We start from the raw sequence: 21,121 nt of genomic DNA, 5'->3' as shown, positions 1-21,121 counted from the left end.
GAGGACATTTTTGGCCCTTGATCCTCCTGTCTTCAGCCTCTCCCAGCACAGCCCTGCCTTTCCAGGGACGTGGCCCTCCAGTTCTCACGCTTCCCCCTCTGCATGCCCCATCCTTGCACACAACGGGCAGAGAGAGGATGACGAAATGACTCTGTGTTTGTCTGTTTTCCAGATTTGGAAGTTCCATTCACATCTTTCCCCTGTTACCATCTCTTTCTTGTTCTCTTTGGCTAGTGGGTGTTTTTTTTTTTTTTTTTTTAATTCTTTGATTCTCATTCCTGAGGTGTGTCCTGAGGGAGCAGAGAGAATTCTGGGGTGAACTTTTGGTAAAAGATATCCAGAAAAGTGTGTAAATTATGAGCTCAGAGCGAAATGAAGTCTTCCAAGGTGAATGCGACCACATGACCAGCACACAGCTCAAGAGAAAGAAGCATGATTAGTACCCCAGAGAGCCCCTGAAACCCATTCTAGTCCCTATCACCTCTTTAAGGATAGCTACTACCCTGCCTTTTGAAAAACATTTTGCAAGGAACAAACAGTAAATAGCTTAAGCCTTTTAGGCCAGAGGGCCTCTGTTGCAGCTACTGAACACTGTCCTTGTAGCATGAAAGCAGCCATGGGGAACAGTAAATAATGGACTTGGCTGGATGGCAATAAAACTTTATTTACAACAGAGTCTTGGGCAGCATTTTGTCTGTGGGCTGTAGTTTGCTGATCTCTGTTCTGGGCAATGACTTTGCCTATTGTTAGACTTTACAGAAAGGAAATATTGCTGCATATACTCGTTTATGTCTGTCTTCTTCCCCTCAACATTTTGTTGGTGAGATTCAACCATATTGTTGCTTATAGTTATAGTCTATTAATTATTTTTTTAAAGGTTTTATTTATTTTTTCCTTCCTCCCTCCCTCCCTCCTTTCTTTTTTAAGATTTTATTTTTTTAAGTAATCTCTATCCTCAGTGCGGGGCTTGAACTCACAACCCTGAGATCAAGATCCACATGCTCTATTGACTGAGCCAGCCATGCGCCCCTAGTTTATTAATTCATTTTGCTGTGTAGTATGTGGTTGTGTATATACAAAATATATTAGTCCATTCTACCATCAAAGGGCATTTTGGTAGTTGCTGTTTTGGGCTATAATGAAGAGTGGCATGAACTCTTTTGTATATGATTCTTGGTAGATGAATGCACTATTTTGTTTAAAAAACGTATACTCCCAGGAGTAGGACTATTGGCAGGATGCGTAAGTAACTATTTTTGATCAGCTGTATTCCAAAGGGAGCTATTACATGACAGGTGAACTTGGTCACTTTGGGTTTCTCCCTGGGAGGGGCTGGCTGCCAGCATTTCTTATCAGTCCTGTGTCAGAAGGTCTTAAGACCATCCCCAGATGCTGTGATTTGCTAAAAGGACTCACACAGCTTAGCAGTACTCATACCATGGCTGGGATTTACTACAGTCAAAGAAGGCAAAGCAAAGTCAGCAAAGAACACAGGAAGGTGGCGGGGGGGGGGTGAGACTCCCAATGGAAATAGGCGCCAGCTTCCCAGCGGAGTCACACAGGACACAATCAATGTCCTCTACCACACATGGGGAATGCCACCAACCAGGGGCGCTCAGGAGAGATGCAGTGACCAGGATTTTTATTGGAGATTGGTCACGTAGGTAGCTTCTGCCTGGTACATAGCAAAATTCTAGACCCTGAGAAGGAAGTCAGATGTTCAGTGTAAAGCATGTGCTTTTGCATAAACAATGAGGCACATGAGCCAGTCTTATCAGTTTGAGGAGTGGGTACCTTCCAAACCCAACTTGCCAGATGCTGAGCAAGGACAACTTTGTAAGAAGGCCTTTCCAAAGCAGCGAGGACTTCAGAGTTAACTCTTTTGCACCCAACCTCTCCCTGCCTCTCAGCTACCTGTTGCAGAGGCTAAATTCTAGATGAGTGTGGCCACAAGTTAAAGGCTCCTTCCTTCCATGTAGCTCCCGTTCACGGAGTAGAGGCTCTCCCTTAGGTATGATACACTGAAAATAACTATTGTCCCAGCTCCTTCACAGGGTGGAAATTCTGTACCAGGAAAGGCAAGCCGAGAAGCCAGGGGCAAAGCGGTGTGTCACTCCAAGAGAGCCCTTGCCTCTGCCACAAACATGTACAGAGTCCTGTTATAGACTGCGCAAATTAGGCCAGGGGTGTGAGGTGACCAGAACTGGTCCCCATCCTCAAGGAACTCATGATCTTAGGGGATGAGGGGATGGCGGGCCCATACACAGAAGATTCTGGCACTGTGGGCTTTTCAGAAGTCCCACTGGCCTGACTGGGAGTGGCCACAGACTTTTGGGTGCAAAAGAGTTAACTCTGAAGTGGGGACAGACTTCTATTGGAGTGTTTCTCAAAGCAGGTTCCATGTAGTACCTGAAGGAGAGTCTGGATGGGGTGTGGAGAGAGAGAAGAGAAAGGGTTGGGGTTGGGGAGAAGGCAGGGTACACAGAAAAATGCATATTCTCAGGCTTCTCCCTAGACTTTCTGACTGGGACTTTTTGCACTGTTAGCGTGTTCCCAGGTGCTTTCTATCAGCCTACGGTAGAGGCTTCAATGCAAGAACTGCATTTTTAATGCAGTTCAAATGCCCTGTCTTCTTCATCCGTAATGCACACCCTACTTCCTGTTTGTTGAAGCCTTTTGCTTCAGCTCTTTGGAGAGAGCTTCTGCAACCTCAGGATTCCCTGGAACTTCTTTTGTGTTTCCCTCCTGTGATTTCTGCCACACAAATAATGATAGAATAATTGCTCAGGGCAGCAAGACAGGAGCTGCCCAGCGCCCTCTGCCAGAACTCTGCTCAGCATCTCAGGATCAAGCCTGTATTCCTGAGCATCTGAGCCTTATCTTGATTCACTCTGTGCATCCGTTAGCAAGACGTGTCCTGAGGTATCAGAAAAGCCTTAGAGAGGTTACTTTTTGAATCTGGATATGCTAAAAAATTTTCCATATAAATGAATGGTGATTGCTCCTTGCTTTAAGCCATTCTGTCTTGTGTGAGTTTTCAGAGGAATGCCCTACTTTTGGAGAGGAGGAGAAACCAGTAGGACCGTTATGTTTTCTCTAGATGTCTGCCTACAGAGGCTCTGAGGCTGGGGCCTGCGATCTTTCTGGTACAAAGGGAGATGAGCTTGTGTTGGAGAAATGGGAAGCATGTTAGATCCACGGAGACATCTCCTGGACACATGTGGAAGGATTGTAAGGGAATTGAAACAGAAGTGACTATTCTGCCAGAGGGCTTGGTGAGCTTTTATCTTGGTATGCCGCCTGCTATTGTTGGTGGGCCCCCAAGGTGGGAGACTAGGGGTGAGCCTCCTGAGCCACCCGCTTAGCCTCCTGTGGGGTCCTGCTGTCCTGTCCTCTGAGCCAACCTGGAATGGTCAACGCCTGCTTTGCAATGTGCCTGGCCAGTGGCAGGCGAGCCATAGGATTTGCTCAATGACTGACCCTTTCATTTCTCTTGACAGGGTAGTCTTACTATTTTCTTAATACAGAAAAGGAAGCTCAGATTCAGACAAGTTAAGTGGCTGGGCCAACGTCACACAGCCGGGGATGGGGGGCTGGGGTCAGATCCAGGGAATGCTATGTAGGTCCCACTCCAAAGCACGTTTTAAAAAAATATTGTACACTTATAAAATGTTTTAAATAGATAGGAAAACATAGGGAACAATACGACCGATACTCGTGTGACCATCACTCGGCTAAACAAATCCTGACGTTGTGGCATGTACTTGGTTGGGAATCCTTGAAGTCCAGGAAACATTCTGATGAACCTAAAGTCTGCTTTGGGTCCTTTTCCATCACGTTTCTCTCTCTCCCCACACACAACCCTGTCTGAGATCATGGTGAATCTTTGTCATCTGTGCTATTATTATTTTTTTTAAGATTTTATTTATTTGACAGAGAGATGGGGGGGGGGAAGCAGGCTTCCCGCTGAGCAGAGAACCCGATGCGGGGGCTCCATCCCAGGACCCTGGGATCATGACCCCAGCTGAAAGCAGAGGCTTTAACCCACTGAGCCACCCAGGCACCCCAACTTTTATGACATATGTACACATCTTTAAGCCATAGACAGCATCGTTTTGCATGTTTTAAGCTTTATAATTCTATATTTATAATCTGTGTGGATAAATCTCAGAAACATTGTATTGAATAAAAACAAGCAAATAGAATTATCCACACAGATATGCACGTTCTGGTTTGTTCTAACTTCCACAGAGGGTTGAAGGCACCAGAGAAGCCATCCATTCTCCTTTTGAAGGACATAGGGGTCATTTTCTGACACCTTGCCTTTTACTACAAAGAGTGCTGCTGTAAATGCCTGGTGGACAAGGGTTTCTCGCCGGTGTGCACCTAGGAGATGTCCCGCACCAAGCCATGTTCCAAAGCGGCGTCCCCGAAATGCCCGGTAGGGCAGTGGGGGCGGGGCCGGGCGGGGTCAGGACAGCCTTCTGTTCTTGCCGTTTGCTTTCCGCCAACGCGGGGTTGCAAAGTCATCTCTTCGGGGTCGGCATTGCTCTTCTCTGAATTCTAGTGAGGCTGAGCACCTTGTCATTTGTTTACGAGCCATTCAGGTTTCCCGCTCTGTGACATCAGCTCACCCCTCTTGCTCGTTTTCAGTCCCCCCCCCCCCCAGCTTTTTTGCTTATCACTTTGTAGACCTTGTTTCTGTGCCCTGTTTCCAGACGACGTCTAAGGGACTTCGTCACTCCTGTTCTTACTTCTCCTGATCCCCGCGGTGGGGGGGTGTCGGGAGGGGGCTCTGCACCTGCAAGGTGACTGCCGGGGCCTGGGGAGCGAGCCTGGTTCTGGAGTCTGGGGCTCCGGCGCAGGTAGGCATCTGGTGCAGCCACCAGGGGGAGGAGCTGCTTCACTAACAGCGGTCTCTCGCTCGCTGCCGCCTTGGGGGAGCCGCGGGCTCCAGGAGAGGGGCGAGGCGGGGCGGGGCTAGCGCCCCAGGAGAGGCGTGGCCTGAAGACCCAGCGCAGTAAGACCCCCAGAAGGTGGCGCGGGAGGCGTGGCGCTGGCTGAGCTGGCTCTTGCTACCTGGCACCTGACGCACCTGAGCAGCCCTTATCCACGGGACAGTGATCCCTTCCCTGCCTGAGCAGACAGGGGTCTGGGGCTGGAGCCACCAGACCCAAGTCTGTTTTCCAGGTGGCCCTTGGGTTTTCCTGCTCAATATTCTACCATCCTTCCTCCTTCTTGGTTTTAAATGAACCAAAGAGCAATCTCGGCAGCTCGACCTCCCTTCTCCAGGGAGCCTGATGTAATTAGTGTTCTTGGCTCTGGAGTCCTGACTCCACTGAGTTTCACATCCCGCCTGGCAGCTGGCTCCTGTCTGACCCACAACCATGGCAGGCAGAACTTGGGCTGGACCAGGCGCGGGAGAGCCAGGGCTGCCAGGCTGGCGGCTCTGGGTCCCCAGGAAGCAGCCCATGGGTGCTCCCACCGGGACCCCAAGTTGGAGGGACACCGGGCATGTGGTTGGCACACAAGGGCCAGTCTGGGTGTGAATCCCGCGTCAGTGTGCCCCCAACCCTGTGATCTTGGACAAGCATCAGGTTTCCTGTCTCTAAAATGCTGCACACAACAGCAGCAACTACCTCACAGGGCTGGCGGCTCTTCGGAGGTTAAATGACTGGAGCATGTAGGGCGCTGTAGGGAGCTGCTGTTGGGTCAACTGCCATTAATCACATAAAGAAAAACCTCCAGCAGGCAGTACGAAGGGATGGGAAATTATGCATCTTTCTGAAAGACAAAGTATGTGCTTAGTTCAGTTGCCACACAGAGTACATTAAAAAAATATGGTTTCTCCCTTCTGTCTCTGATCCCAGTCTCCCAGTTCCAGAGTCCTGGAGGGATGCACTGTACCAGTTTCTTAGGATTCTTGCCACATATCCCCATTCCCCGCACACACACACACAAACAGTCAGTGCTATACATGTATAAACACACACATAGTGACATACTATTGGGAAAATAATGACAATCTCTTGTCAACCCAGAAAACCTCTCCACAAAGGGAGAAGAGAAAGAAAAGAGTTTTGTTATTGCACAAGCATTGAACCAATCTGCGATGTGCCTCTCAGGTGATCTACTAAAGAGATCGCAAAGCTTACCCTTTCCTACAGCCCGGCAGGCACAAACCACCATACACAAGCTAGTTGTCCTTATCCAAAGGAAAAGTAAATTTCTTCCTATCCCCTGACAAGCAGGCAGTTGCATCTTGGGGCCTGGCTTTAAACTCCTGGGAGAAGGGGAGACCGGCACCAACCAGGATGTTTACATTTGAGAGAGAAAAAGCCAGTCCTAGGTTGCAAAACTGTCAAGAAACTTATTTAGCTTTTATTTATTTTTTAAAATGTTTATTTACTTATTTTTTCTAGCAATCTCTACACCCAGTGCGGGTCTTGAACTCATGCCGCTGAGATCAAGCGTCACATGCTCTTCTGACTGAGGCAGCCAGGTGCCCCCTTGTTGAACTTTTAAAGAAGATTTATGTACTTCTCAGTAAGACAGAAATAGCATTTAGGATCTTCCTAATGTCTTTTTAGAGTTTGCCAGTGTCTTCTATTTCAAGATAAGTCTTGCTTTTTTTTTTTTTTTAAGATCCAGTCTGATAATCTCTGAATTATAATAAAAATATTTTTATTTGAATGTCTAGCTTATTTATATCTAGTGTAGGTATTCATATGTTTGTGATTACATCTCCCCTCTCGCTCTTCGTTTTTGATTTGTCTTCTGTTCTTTGTGCCTTTTCCTTCTTTTCCTGCCTCCTTTGCACAGTAATTGTTTTAGTATTCCCTTTAATCATCACTATTGTTAGCTGTACTTTTAAATTTTATTTTGCTGCAGTTGCTCTAGGGTTTACAATAAGTGCCGTCAACTTATTGCATTCGACTTTCAGATAATATTAGACCTCTTCTGATACAGCACAAAGCCCTCCTAACAGCATATGCTTTATTTCTCAGTTCCTTTCCTTTGCTCTGTTGTTTTTTACATAATTTACTTCTGTGTATATCATGAATCCCACAATGACTGTTATCAGTTTTACTTTAGTCAATGGTCTTTCATTGTATTTATTTTTTAGTTATTATTTTTCATTTTGTTTAGTTTCAGAGGTAGAGTTTGGTGATTCATCAGTTCCATATGACCCCCGGTGCTCACTGCATCCAGTGCCCTCCTTAGTGCCCATCACCCAGTTATCCCACCCCCTACTCACCCCCTCAGCAACCCTCAGTTTGATCCCTCTAGCTGAGGGTCTCTTGTAGTTTGTCTCCCTCTCTGATTTCCTCTTAATTTTCCTTCCCTTCCCCTGTGTTCATCTGTTTTGTTTCTTAAATTCCACATGTAAGTGAGATCATACAATAGTTGTCTTTCTCTGACTGACTTATTTCTTTTAGCCTAATACTCTAGTTCCTCCACATTGTTGCAAATGACAAGATTACATTCTTTTGGATGGCTAATATTCCACTGTATATATGTACCACATCTTCTTTATCCACTCATCTGTTAGTGGACAGCTGGGCTCTTTCCATAAATTGGCTATTGTGGACATTGCTGTTATAAACATTGGGGGTGCATGTGCCCCTTAGAATCAGTAATTTTGTATCCTTTGGATAAAAACTAAGTAGTGCAATTGCTGGGTCATAGGGCAGCTCTATTTTTGACTTCTTGAGGAACCTCCATACTGTTTTCCAGAGTGGCTGCACCAGCTTGCATTCCCACCAACAGTGCAGAAGGATTCCCCTCTCTCTGCGTCCTTATTGTTTCCTGTGTTGTTAAATTTAGCCATTCTGACTGGTGTGAGGTGGTGTCTCATTGTGGTTTTGATTTGTATTTCACTGATGCCTAGTGATGCTGAGCATTTTTTCACATGTCTGTTGGCCATCTGGATGTCTTCTTTGCAGAAATGTCTGTTCATGTCTTCTGCCCAGTTTTTGAGACAATTGTCTTTTAAAAAATCATTCACTTCAGACCCAAGTGGCACACTGTAATTAAATTTCTACTCATTTACATTGTGCAGTCAATTGTTGAACAATGTGGGGGTCAGTCTTCTCATTCCCACTGTTCCCTTGGTTGGCCTCTTGCCTGGACTCTGCCAACAGCTGTCTATCAGGTGGCCCACGCCTATCCATCCTGAGGTATGACCTTCAAAGTGATCTTTATAAAATCCCACACTGGCTTCCACGCGTCCACACCCAGGGTCCTTCCCAGCCTGGCCCAGTCTGCCTCTCCAGGCACCAATCCACATACTGCTGGCACAGAGCTTCTCTCTGTAACCAGAACACACCAGGCCCTTTCCTATGCTGGGAACTTTGCCTAAGGTGTTCCTGAGCCTAGACACCCTTCTTTGTCTATCCAGCAAACCCAAGCCTGAGGGTCTCCTACCCTCTGAGCCTGCAGCACACTCTAAAACCAAGGGTCCTCTTCCCTGGGCTTCCCCCAGCACCTTGGGTCACGTTGGTTGTACCAGAGAAGCATTTAAGTTAGGTTATGGCTTGTGTTTAGTTGTTACTATACTTCTTTGAGTCTATGGCCAGTATCAAAGGTTTCATGTTAAAGCAGAGTGGAAATAATCCTGTAGGCAAGGAGGGTCTTTCCTTCTCACGGTCCCCACCCCCCAACCCCCATAAGAATGTCATGGAGGTCTCTGAGACCACAGCTCTCATAGTCACACAACTGCATTTACACTTGCCTTGTAACCCCTGGGGCTCCCAACCTTCAGTGAGCCTGGAAAGTCCTGCACATGTTGTGCACAGACGTACTCTATGGCTAAGTCAGGCATTCATTTAGTATGGTAGGCAGAATAATGGTGTCCCTCAAGTGTGTACATCCTAACCCTTGGAAACCTTGCCTGTTGAACGTTTTGTGGCCAAGGGAAATTAAACTGCCGGCCAGGTGACCTTAAGATGGGAAGATGATTCTAGATACCCGGGCAGGATACCTGGATACTACCAGAAATAGGGAGGGATCAGAGGAGACAATCTGGGCAGGCAGAACAGAAGAGATCCTTGGCTTTGAAGATGGAAGAAGGGAATACAAGCCAAGACATGCCAGTGGCCTCTGGAGACTGAAAAAGGCAAGGATGTGGATTTGACTCTAGAGCCTCACCTCCCAGAGGAGCGCAGTCCTGGGGCGCCCTGATGTCGCCTGACTGACGTCCATTTCAGATTTCAAGACTACGGAAGTGTGAGATCACAGCTCTGTATGGCAATGAGCTACTAAATTTGTGGTTGTTTTTCTGGTGCAATAGAAACAAATGCAGAGATACCCTGAACTACACTGCACTTTTCCTGTTGTGGGTGTAGACCCTACTTCCTCATAAGGTGTCAAGTCCCCATGTTGGCTTTCTTCCCTCCTCCAGAATGTGAACTCATCGAGGGCAGAGCCCCGCATCACAGCTCAGACCATGAGAAAGACCAGGTTCTCCCACTGCTGGTGTTTTGTGATCTGCCTCATGCAGCACCCCTCTGAGAAATGCCTCCGTGGCCTCCCGCTTTATTCAGGATACTCTGGTAGTGCCAGGTCTGGGGCTGGGGGAGTGGCTCAACCAGCGCGGGGTGCTGTCAGATCCGTGCCATGGGGACATTCCTGGCCCCTGCCCTCTTCCTGGTCCACCCTCCCAGGGCCCACCCCTCCAAGGCTGGCACACTCTCCTTAGAATGGGCTCTGGGGACCCCCAGCATTGCGAGGGCAGAGTAGGGGCCATCGGTGGGGCATGCTGGGCCTCAGACCCAAAGGAAGTGCCCTGGGATGCTCAGTACTTCCTGGGCACAGGAAATGAGAGAAATGGACATTGAATTGCAATATGAAGAAAAACAAAGGCGACCTTTCAATAGTGGGTTTTTATTCTGGAAGTTCAAACTGAAAGCATCTGCTCATTATAAAGTCAATCAGTGGGAACAGTGGTGCTTTCTTGGTGCACGCAAGCCAGACCCGGATATGCTGGCGGCCTCCATCTTTTGCCAGCCCCAGCATCCAGATCATTTCCCTACTGTGTTCTACGCTCCATGTCCAGAAATCTTGCCTCACGAAGATCAGAACTAGCAAAGAGTTGAAGTCGTCAAGAGTGCTCCATGACATACATATCCCCGCAAGAAGAGATGGCCTTCAGTTGAGGTCAAAACTGGAGCAGTAGGAATTCAAAGTGGCATCTCTGACAATCTCGAACAACAGGAGGGTAAAGGTGTCTTGTGTTTAACTACGAATATGAAAGTCAGACAAGAAGCACCAAGGATACTAAAAGCAAAACCTTGCTTATTCCCCTGCCCACCACCTGGAGGAGCTGAGGGGCTGAGTCTGGGAAATGAAGAACCATCTCACACCCAGTGCATAGCTCCCCTACAGTCCCCCCAGAGTGCACTCAAGCCCTGGGTTGCTGTGGGCACTGTGCTTTGGGAAATGCGGATGACAATGATAATGGTTCTAGAAATAATGGCAGCTAAAGGTCGTTTGCTGTTTCAGTACCTGACAGCCACTTTGCTCAGCACTTTCTCACTCAGTCCTCATACCAACACTAAAAAGCATTTTTCTTCCTTTTCTGCATATGGGGAAAATGAGGCTTTGGAGAGGTTATCTTGCTGGAGAGATCACACAGCTAGCGAAGCAGCAAGGCTGGCAGGAGAGCCTAGATCTTGAACCCGATGGATGGATAAGTCGTATCATGACACACTGACGAGGGCTTCCTGGATGCAGGAAGTGCTGCAGCTTCTAGTGTGTGCTTGAGGGGTGGGGCAGGCACTGCGGTTCTGCTAAGAGGAAGTCGGGGAAACAGATCTGGGGAGACTCTCTGCCCCCACGGTTGCCACAGCCAGCACAGCCACTTAGAGGAACTACTCTGCCTTTGTAGCAAGACCCCCCGCCCACCTCCCCCCCACCCCCCCCACAGAGATTAGGAGCCTTGGCCAGGGAGAAGCATTAGCTTCTCTTCACTTTGCTCAGTGCAGGTTCCAAGTGGCGCCATTGCAAAGTGACAGGCATGGCCGCTGCCCTCCTCGAGTCTGGCCTACTTGGGGACAACCTGCATGGGGTCTTAGTGGACCCCTGTCATGGTGGCAGAAGCAGGTTTCCCACTGGGCCTGCCTCTTCAGCCTGCTTCAGCAGCTGGAACCTGGGAACATGGGCTCATGGTCGTCATGGTCACATGACCTGGCACCAGACAAGAGCTGTCTCAATCTAGCATTGTCTCCCTCTGAGAAGGTTCTAGGGAATTTACTGAGCACTCCTGTTTTAAAAAAGAGCCCTGTGCAATGGGAAACTCTGGAGAAGTTGTCGAGGAACAGCTATGAAAGTGCACTCTTTGAATCCACTGTACTTCCAGAAGTATGAATGGTAAGTCAGATAGATGGATTCCCCATGTGTCATTTAAATGTCACCCCTAAAGTATATTCAGGGACTGGCTGTTTTCTGATTATGCTCAACTGTGGGCTGGAGCAGGCGGCTCCATCCCTATTGGTAGTCTTGGGGAAGATCCTGCAAAGGCTAGATAAGAGGGCAGGCAGCCGGCAGCCAAAGGGATGTGCTTCTTCTCTCCTCCACTCCAGAGCCTTGTCAGGGCCAACCTGCACAAGGTCATGTGAGCTAGAGGGCAGCCTGGATAAGTCTAGTCCGGGACACTGCCAGGGCCTGGATGAGGGTAGAGTTTCTCTGCTCACTGTGGTTGGGCTTGAGTGCCTGAGCTGTTAGGAACTTGTGGTTCACTGCTAGCCCCATTTTGGGCAACGTTGCTGCGGTAGAAGAGTATTCTACATGAGAATAGAAAGTCTCTGTAAGATTGAAACTGGAAGAGAGCACAGAGGGACGTTTTCCTTTAACATCACAAGATCGTGAGATGATTCCCCTGCTCAGAGACCAGGTCCACAGTCTTTGCGTTTACAGGTGTTGGTCACTTGTCTATAATCTCCTTTTCCAGTCTTAGTAGCAGAGCCCATGGCCCGGGCAATCTGACCCAGCTCTGGGCTGTTGCTCAGCTGTTTCTGTGATGTCCCCATGATCTGCACCCATGGGATTGCTTCTTCACCATCTGAGGCCCCAGTAAAAGGTCTGCTCCTTGGCAATGCTGTCCTTGAGTCCCCAGCAGTGTGAGGTCCCTGCATCCCTTGATTCCTATGGCACTTATCCTGTGTTCTTCCTGTGCTGTTGCCACATTTGACCTTGTAATGTTTTGTCCATTCTAACCAACTGCAGGTCCCTATCACAATATCCAGCACACACTGCTTTGCACATGGACCACTATGCATATAACACACATGTTCAGGGTGACTGGCTGGTGCCTGTGGGCTTTCTCCATTCCTAGTGCCTCCCGTGTTAGACATAGCAGGAGGTCCTACAGCAAATACTGACCTCAGTGTTCATGGCCTTCTTCCACCAGATCTGAAGGTGGGGGGATGAGGTCTCGGGGGTTCATCCTGGCCACCAGACAAACGTCATAACTGTCATGCATGAGGACATTGATGGCTACAACATTCCATTGGTTCTCCCATGGGTCCAGCTCTAGTATTTCTTTGGAGATAACCTCATGTCGATCTGAAAAATAGCAAAGTAGGAAGACAAAATGGCATGAGGTCTGAAATTCAGAGGTTATCTTTACTCTATTGGAAAACACCCTCTAAAAGGCATCAAGCACCAAAAATTAATGAACAAACGTACTTTCAATGGAAGGCGTGGTGTCCCTAATGTTTAAGAAACTAAAAAAGGCCATGTTATCATGCACATTCAAAAATTATTATTATTATTTTAAAGATTTTATTTGTTTATTTGACAGGCAGAGATTACAAGGAGGCAGAGATTACAAGGAGGCAGAGAAGCAGACAGAGGGGGTGGGGAAGCAGGCTCCCCGCTGAGCAGAGAGCCTGATGCGGGGGCTCAATCCCAGGACTTTGGGATCATGACCTGAACCGAAGGCAGAAGCGTCAACCCACTGAGCCACCCAGGCATGCCCCAAAATTATTTTAATAATTGGTATATTAACTGGGCATACTGTTGTCCAAATTTAGTAATTGATTATGGGAGCTAGGGATGGAATTGCCCTTATTTCTACACCTAGAGGGGAGTTACAGCTGGTAACCATGTGTGAGTTGCTGGCCTCCCTGAGCTTATGTTTCCTTAAAGGCAGATGGGGATGCTAATACTCAGCCCAAGGTTCTTGCAGGAAATAGATGGCACACCCTAGCTGAGTAATTTGAAGAGAATTTAGTGAAGGGACCATTGGAAGGGTGCGGACAGGGCTCAGGAAGACCCACTAAGAACAGCCATTACCACCCTTAGACCTGAGAGGCAGCAAGGGGAGGAATGGGTACTGGGCTCGGAGAGGGCAGCTGTCTAAAGAGTGCAGCCTGCCAGGAGCTGACGTAGGCAGGGAAGATGGAGCAGCCATCCTCAGCAAGCCCACAGGGAGGGGGCAGGGACAGTAAATTCCCTGACTCTACCCTTCTTTTAACCAACAGTCTCTGTTCTTGGCTCCCACTGGATGGACTCAACCAGAAGCTAGAGGAGAAAGACATCTGCGAATGCACCCATTCATTATTTGTCAACTTCACAGGACATAGAGCATGACAGAGAATGGGGCAGAGTGAGTCTGGAGGATTTCCAGCCTAGATGATTATTTCACAATTTTATGATGATAAGAGGAGATAATGTATGCATAAGTGCCCAATCCTGGCATATTAAAGTCAATTTTTGAAAATGATCCATGCATGCTTGCAAATGATGGTTATTTTGTAGTTGTTGGTGCAGTGTTCCATGTGCATTCATTGGGTCATGTTAGCCAACCCTCCTGTGTATTTATGGATGTTTGTGGGCTTATTCTTCTAGTTACTGAGGGAACTGTGTTAAAATATCTCACTTAGATTGTGGATTTGTCTGTTTTCCCCTTTAGTACTGTCAATTTTTAGTCTACACATTTTGAGTCTGTTATTAAGAACATATAAATTTTACCATTTATAAATTTATCATTATGAGTGATCCTTGTACTCTAGGATAAGTTCCGTCAGCATTCTTTTTTTCTTTTTAAGATTTTATTTATTTGACAGAGAGAGAGAGAGCACAAGCAGGGAGAGCGGCAAGCAGAGGGAGAGGGAAAAGCAGGCTCACCCGCAGAGCAGGAAGCCCAATGCAGGACTCCATTCCAGGACCCTGGGATCATGACCTGAGCTGAAGGCAGTCACTCAACCAACCAAGCTACCCAGGTGCCGCTCCATCAGCATTCTCTTGACTGATATTATAAATTCTGAAAAGTAGTATTTTCAAGAACCACTCTAATGATCTTCATCTTTTAACCTGGAGCATTTAGTCTGTTTACATTTAATGCAATTACTCATATATTTTGGTTTAAATCTACTCCCTCATTTGTGGATTGTCCCTATCTTACTTATTCTTTCTTTTCTCCTTTAATGCCAACTTTTGGATTGGCGGAGTATTTTTTATCATTCCATTTCCTTCTCTCTACTGATTTAGAAGTTATAATCCCTGTTTCTATTTTTTTGGTGGTTATTCTAAAAAATAAAACATGCATAATTAACTTATCAAGACCTAAACATAATCAATACTTGACCCTCTTTTTGGAGAGCTTTATAATAGTTTAATTATATTTACTGTCATCCTGATGTATTAGCTATTATTGATGTGCATTTTAATTCTATATATCTTTCAGCTCTGCAAGACATTATCATTATTGTTTTATACAGTAAATGCTCATTCAGAATTAACCCACACATTTATACTTCATTGCTCTTCATTATTTCTTGCATCTTAGAGTTCATCTAAGATACTTCTCTTGTGCCTCAAGTATATTTCTAAGAGGTCTAGCATGTTGTTTCCTTGAAAATGTCTTTTTTCACCTGCCTTTTCTGAGAGAATTCTCACTCCCCAAACACCATAAAATAGTAAGAGTAGCTATTCATTCTGTGCATACTGTGTACTGTGTCTAATGTGCTGGTTGCATTTCAGACATTATGCTATATCATCCACACAGTAAGCCTGCAAGCAGGTACTATTGTTATTCCAGTTTTATAGGTTAGGAAAGACTTACAGCAATTGAATGCTGTACCTACATTAGAAGTGGCAGAACCACAAAATACATCCAGATGTGTGGCCCTCAAGACCCTTGCTCATAACTACTAAGCTGTTGAATGAAGGAGGACATCATGGTATCACTGTATTTTTCACAGCTTGTTGATGAGACCAATAAGTGGGGTGTAAATCTTGTACAAATTTGGTGGTTCTCTTTAAGGAAATATTACAAAATTACAAAACCAAAATTAGGTATGAAAATAAAGATTCGCTTTTTTCCAGCTTTCCTGAAGTTGATTGACAAAAACTGTCTCTGTTTATGGTACACATTGTGAAATGAATACCAGAATCAAGCTAATTAATAGATCCATAACCCCACGTAGTTACCTTTGTGTGTGTGTGTGTGTGTATGTGCACGTGTGTGGTGAGAACACTAAAGCAAATTTCAAGTATATGATACAGTGTTGTTAACTATAGTCATCATGCTATGCATTTTCAGAACTTACTCATCTTATAACTGAAAGTTTTTAGCCTTTGACAACCGTCACCATTCCCTCTACCCGAAGTCCCTGGCAACTACCATTCCACACTCCACCTCTGTGAAATTGACTATTTTAGATTCCACATATAAGTGAGATGGTATAGTATTTGGGGTTTATTTGTGTGTGTCCAGATTATTTCATTTAGCATATTGTCTTCCAGGTTCATCCTTGTTGTAAATGGACAGGATTTCTTTCCTTTTAATGATTGAGTAACAGTCCCTGGTGCATGCACGTGTGTTTATCACATTTTCTTTCTTTCTTTCTTTCTTTCTTTCTTTCTTTCTTTCTTTCTTTCTTTTTTAAAAGATTTTTAAAAAAATTTACTTATTTGGCAGAGAGACAGAGAGAGAGAGAGAGAGATCACAAGTAGGCAGAGAGGCAGGCAGAGGGTGAGGGGGAAGCAGGCTCCCCACTGAGCAGAGAGTCCGATGCGGGGCTCGATGCCAGGACTCCAGGATCATGACCTGAGCAGAAGGCAGAGGCTTAACCCACTGAGCCACCCAGGCACCCCTTTATCACATTTTCTTTACAACAACTCTGTCTAGCTAAACTTTCTGTGATGAAGGAAATGTCATATAATCCACGCTGTGCAATAGAGCAACCATTAGACACATATGGTATTGAATAATTTAAAATGTAGCTAGTGAGACTGAAGAACTGATTTTGAACTCTTATTTAATTGTATTAGCTTGAATTAACACAAAGCTCTAAATCTCTTTTTGTTTCAGTTTTAAAAAATATCTCTTTGATCTATCAATTTCTGAGAACAGTATCTTAAAGTCCATGCAATTTTTGTGGATTTATCCTTTTATCTTATGATTTGTAGAAGTTTCTGTTTTATATATTTCAAAGTCATTAAATGCAAAAGGGTCATGCCTGTTGTATTGGTTAAGGTTCTTGGTAGCAACAGCAGAAACCAATTAGGGTGGGCTTTAGCAAAATGGGGATTTATTGGAAGGAAGAGAGCTCAACAGATTGAGGAGAGCTGGAGGCTTGGCAGGAGGCTCTGACAGGGTAGAGCACTACCAGGCTCCTTCCCGTGGCTGGCTACTGTGGCTATGGACACTACTTCTAGAAAGGCTGCCAGTGCGGAAAAACCTGACAGGTGTCCAGTACAGGTGTTCTATCTTCTTGCTTGTTACTCCTATGGAGATGAAACAGCCTTTTCCATCTTAGCTACTGCCATCATCTTGGAATGCATCTTTTACCATTGACACACCCACTAACTGTTTTTGTTTTGCTTTGTTTTAGCTGGGGAAGGCTTCTGGTGTCCTTATTCAAATTAATGCAGGCTGGGCCCTTTTACAATTTCAGAGTAAACAGTTTTCTTCACTAATTTTGCTTCCTTCTGCTCATTTCAGTGTTTATTGGGGAGACATTTTTTAAAAAGATTTATTTATTTGAGAGAGAGTGAACATCTGGCAGGGAGGGGCAGAGGAAGAGGGAGGAGAGAGAGAATCCTCAAGCTGACTCCATGCCCAGTGCAGAGCCCAATGTGGGACTTGATCCCAGGAACCTGAGATCATGACCTGAGTTGAAAGCAAGAGTCAGATGCTTAACCAACTATGCCACTCAGGTGCCCCTGGGAGATATTTTTTAAAAGCCATCTATGCTTTCTAACATATTAAGCCACTAATCTAACATATTAATCCACTAATCCGTTAATCTAACAGATTTCTAGAAATCTGTTACTTTATTTACATGGAATGAAAATTATAGCCTCAGTGGCAAAGAGACCAACCAGTGAGTTTTATTTATTTTAAATATTATATTTATTTATTTGAGAGAGAGAGAGAGAGAAATAGAGCACAAGTGGGGTGAGAGACAGAGGGAGAAGCAGACTCCCCACTGAGTGGAGAGCCCGAGGTAGGGCTTGATCCCGGTATCCTGGGATCATGACCCGAGTAGAAGGCAGATGCTCAACCTACTGAGCCACCCAGGGGCCCTGAGAGTTTTCTTGAGTATGAAAGCTCTGAGATAGTGTACTAGAACACAGGTCTGACTGTGGAGACTTGAACTCTCAGGAAGAGTGCGGACCCCGCCACAGCTGTCACCCAGAATCATGTGGCAGCACCTCAGGCCTATGTGGGGCCATCCTGAACGCTGTCCTAAATTTCTACGAACGGAGCTCATAAAGCGAGGAATCAGTGGTTGGCATTTGTGTTTACCTAATTATGTGAGTTTGGGTTCTGGAAACATTATGAGACTAAGAAGGGGCAAGAAACTGGAGGCTGAACTCAGTGTCAGCTTTTTTCAAGGCAGTTAATTTTCCAAAAATAGACACACTTAATGCAACAGCATCTTAATTATTGAAGGAGTTAGGAATCTCTCCCTGCATCTTGACACCTCCAGTAGTAAGCAATTTAAAACACCATTTTACATGAAGTATAAAAAATGCACATGGTTTTTTTTTTTTTTGAAATAAATGATGATATGGCAAAGGAACTCCATCTGTGTGGTAGACTGCCTTGGGCTGTACCCCCAGGTGTTTTAGGGGGTGCTCTCCCATGTTGAAGGTTCTTCTGTGGAAAAATTGGAGGAGACTTCAGTCTAAATGTCATCCTTGAATTCAATCAGACTAGTGAAAAACCCAAAGTCTTAGGATATTTTTTGTCCTCTGTAGAATTGTTTCCCTTTGACTTGCTCTTCTGTGAAATGTTAACTGCTATTTTATTCATTATAAGAGTACTATTGAGGGCATTTCCCACAACTCTAAATGAGGCTACGGGGAGAAGTTTCTCCCACGTTTAGAAGATATGTACCTTCTAAACCGTGGTTTGTTCTTCCCTTGAGGACACTGCAAACAGGACATTTCTCCTTTCTGCTCTGGCCTCTAGTGACCTCAGAGATAAGATGGCAGTCCATAGATTGCCAATGAAAAAAACCTTTAGGCACTTTTATGTAACAATGTCACCTTATCTTGCTTTTCTATCTTTATTTTCCCTCCATTCATTTTCCCAATTTATTTTAATTTCTATCTTATTGTGGAATATGCCTCTCTAATAGCCATCTCAAATTCGATTTCATTTTGAATGAATGGACATGTGAATAAATAATCAATTATAGAATGAATAATGGACCCCAGGCCAAGTGGTTTGTCCCCAGCTGAGGGGTGTTACCTATCCTCTCCAGGACGGCCAGTGAAAGGGGCCTTTAAATGCCCCTGACTCAAGCAGGAAGAGGAGGATCATGAGTGTCGCAAAAAGGCATAACCAGTAGCTAATGGCCTCGGCTGGTGGAGGAGGCCAAGAGTTCATTCAAAAGGGCAAAAAAGAAACAAATGAATGGCTGAGTATATGTAGTTGTCTATCTGCAAAGGATGTGAAAGGGAGAGCAATGGCTCTTTATGGCCCTCTAGAGATTTCAGTGTAATTACAAAATCATGTTACATAGTTACAGTCTTTGTGTATAAATTCAATGAGTTGATCAAAGATTTTATATTTTCCACCAAGTTGAAGGAATGGATAAGTAAAGCCTCTTTTGATCAAGGGATAATTTTTATTCAACATAATGGATTGTAAATGAACTCCTACTAAGTATCCTGGGATTATTTATGAGAAATACAGAATGTGTTGTATGCTTAAATGTGCATGTAGGAGTTCAGATAGGAAATGATTCTTTCAAGAATTTTTTTTACTTTTATTTTCCCAAGAGGAAGACATCATTTTAAAAAATGGGATTATGGGGACGCCTGGGTGGCTCAGTTGGTTAAGCAGCTGCCTTCAGCTCAGGTCATGATCCCAGCGTCCTGGGATCAAGTCCCACATCGGGCTCCTTGCTCCGCAGGGAGCCTGCTTCTCCCTCTGACTCTGCCTTCCACTCTGTCTGCCTGTGCTCACTCTCACTCTCTCTCAAAAAAAAAAAAAAAAATGGGATTATGGGGCACCTGGGTGACTCAGTCAGATAAGCATCTGCCTTCAGCTCAGGTCATGATCTCAGGGTCCTGGGATTGAGCCTCCCTAAGCAGGGAGCCTGGTTCCCCCTTTCTTCCTGTCTCCAGCTGTCCCTGCTTGTGCTTGTGCTTGCATTTTTTTTCTCTCTCTCTCTCTGTGTCAAATAAACAAATAAAATTTAAAAAATGTGTTACTCAAACCTTTAAAAAAATAAAAATGGGATTATGCTTTCTTTAAGCACAAGTAGAAGATCTAGGAGACAAAATTAACCGATACAGACCATTGTATTTAATGTAAATATTGGTATGTTTGGATTTAGGTCACTATTTTATTATTTCTTTTATTTTTGTACCTTAATTTCTCCTTTCCTTCATTTTGAATTATTTGAATATTCTTAATACCCCATTTTAATTTATCTTCAGTTTTTAGCCACACCTGCTTATATATTTTTTTAAAGATTTTATTTATTTATTTGACAGAGAGAGATCACAAGTAGGCAGAGAGGCAGGCAGAGAGAGAGGAAGGGAAGCAGACCCCCTGCTGAGCAGAGAGCCCGACGCAGGACTCGATCCCAGGACCCTGAGATCATGACCTGAGCTTCGCGAAGACAGTGGCTTAACCCACTGAGCCACCCAGGCGCCCTATGTTTTTTTTTTTTTTAAGTAGTTGTCCTAAGGATTGCAATATGCATATTTTTAAAAAAGATTTTATTTATTTATCTGACACAGAGAGAGACACAGCAAGAGAGGGAATACAAGCAGGGAGAGTGGGAAAGGGATAAGCAGGCTTCCCACCGAGCACAGTGCCAGATGTGTGACTCAAACCCAGGACCTTGGGATCATGACCCGAGCCGAAGGCAGACACCTAATGACTGAGCCACCCAGGCGTCCTGCAATATACATATTTATAACAGACTAATTAATATATTTCCAGTGGAAAACAGGAAGCTTATTACCATATAGTTCCTATGTCTACCTTTGGGGAAATGGTCCTCTCTGTATAACATTAATATACACTGAAAATGGGGCACCTGGGAGCTCAGGTTAAGTGTCTGCCTTTGGCTCAGGTCATGATCTCAGGGTTCTGGGACTGAGCCCCAAGTCAGGCTCTCCAGTTAGTGGGGAGTCTGCTTCTTCTCTATCTCTTCCCCTCCCCCTCTCCCTGCTTGTGCTCACTCTCTCTTCCTCTCTCTCTCTCTCTAAAATAAATTTTAAAAAAACCCCATAAACTGAAAACACTGTCAGACCATTCACCATAGCAACTTCATTCACCATAGCAACAAGCATGTCTCCTGAGGCAAGGGAAACAAAAGCAAAAATCAACTATTGGGACTTCATCAAGATAAAAAGTTTCTGCACAGTGAAGGAAACAATCAGTGAATTAAAGGACAACCTACAGAAGGAGAGAAGATATTTGCAAATGACATATCCAATAAAGAGTCTACAATATGTAAAATCAATATATATATATAAACTTATCAGACTCAACACCCCAAAACCAAAAATTCCAACTTAAAAATGGGCAGAAGACATGAACAGACATTTCTCCAAAGAAAACCCCAGATGTCCAACAGACACATGAAAAGATCCTCAACATCACTCACCAGGGAAATGCAAATCAAAACTTCAATGAAATATC

At 45.0% G+C, this 21,121-nt stretch overlaps 1 protein-coding gene and 1 long non-coding RNA gene across 2 annotated transcripts in view; one reads left to right on the top strand and one right to left on the bottom strand.

The window, feature by feature from the left end:
- The window catches only part of LOC309872657, a 49,368-nt gene extending 35,642 nt beyond the window's left edge, over positions 1-13,726 (top strand). The window contains exon 4 of the long non-coding RNA XR_014316039.1: positions 13,485-13,726. This is a non-coding gene — a long non-coding RNA (uncharacterized lncRNA). The remainder of the gene's footprint in view (positions 1-13,484) is intronic.
- The window catches only part of KBTBD12 (kelch repeat and BTB domain containing 12), a 76,315-nt gene continuing 65,080 nt past the window's right edge, over positions 9,887-21,121 (bottom strand). Inside the window, exons 7-8 of the mRNA XM_082746921.1 lie at positions 12,382-12,564; positions 9,887-10,240 (exon numbers count right to left, since the gene is read on the bottom strand). Coding sequence (XP_082603047.1) covers positions 12,383-12,564 — 182 coding nt within the window. The 3' untranslated portion in view covers positions 9,887-10,240; position 12,382. The remainder of the gene's footprint in view (positions 10,241-12,381; positions 12,565-21,121) is intronic.

Source organism: Mustela nivalis (genome assembly GCF_964662115.1).
Source record: "Mustela nivalis genome assembly, chromosome: 1".
Taxonomy (NCBI): Eukaryota; Metazoa; Chordata; class Mammalia; order Carnivora; family Mustelidae; genus Mustela; species Mustela nivalis.
Note: the sequence above shows the minus strand (reverse complement) of the source record. Positions and strands in the feature narration are given on the sequence as shown.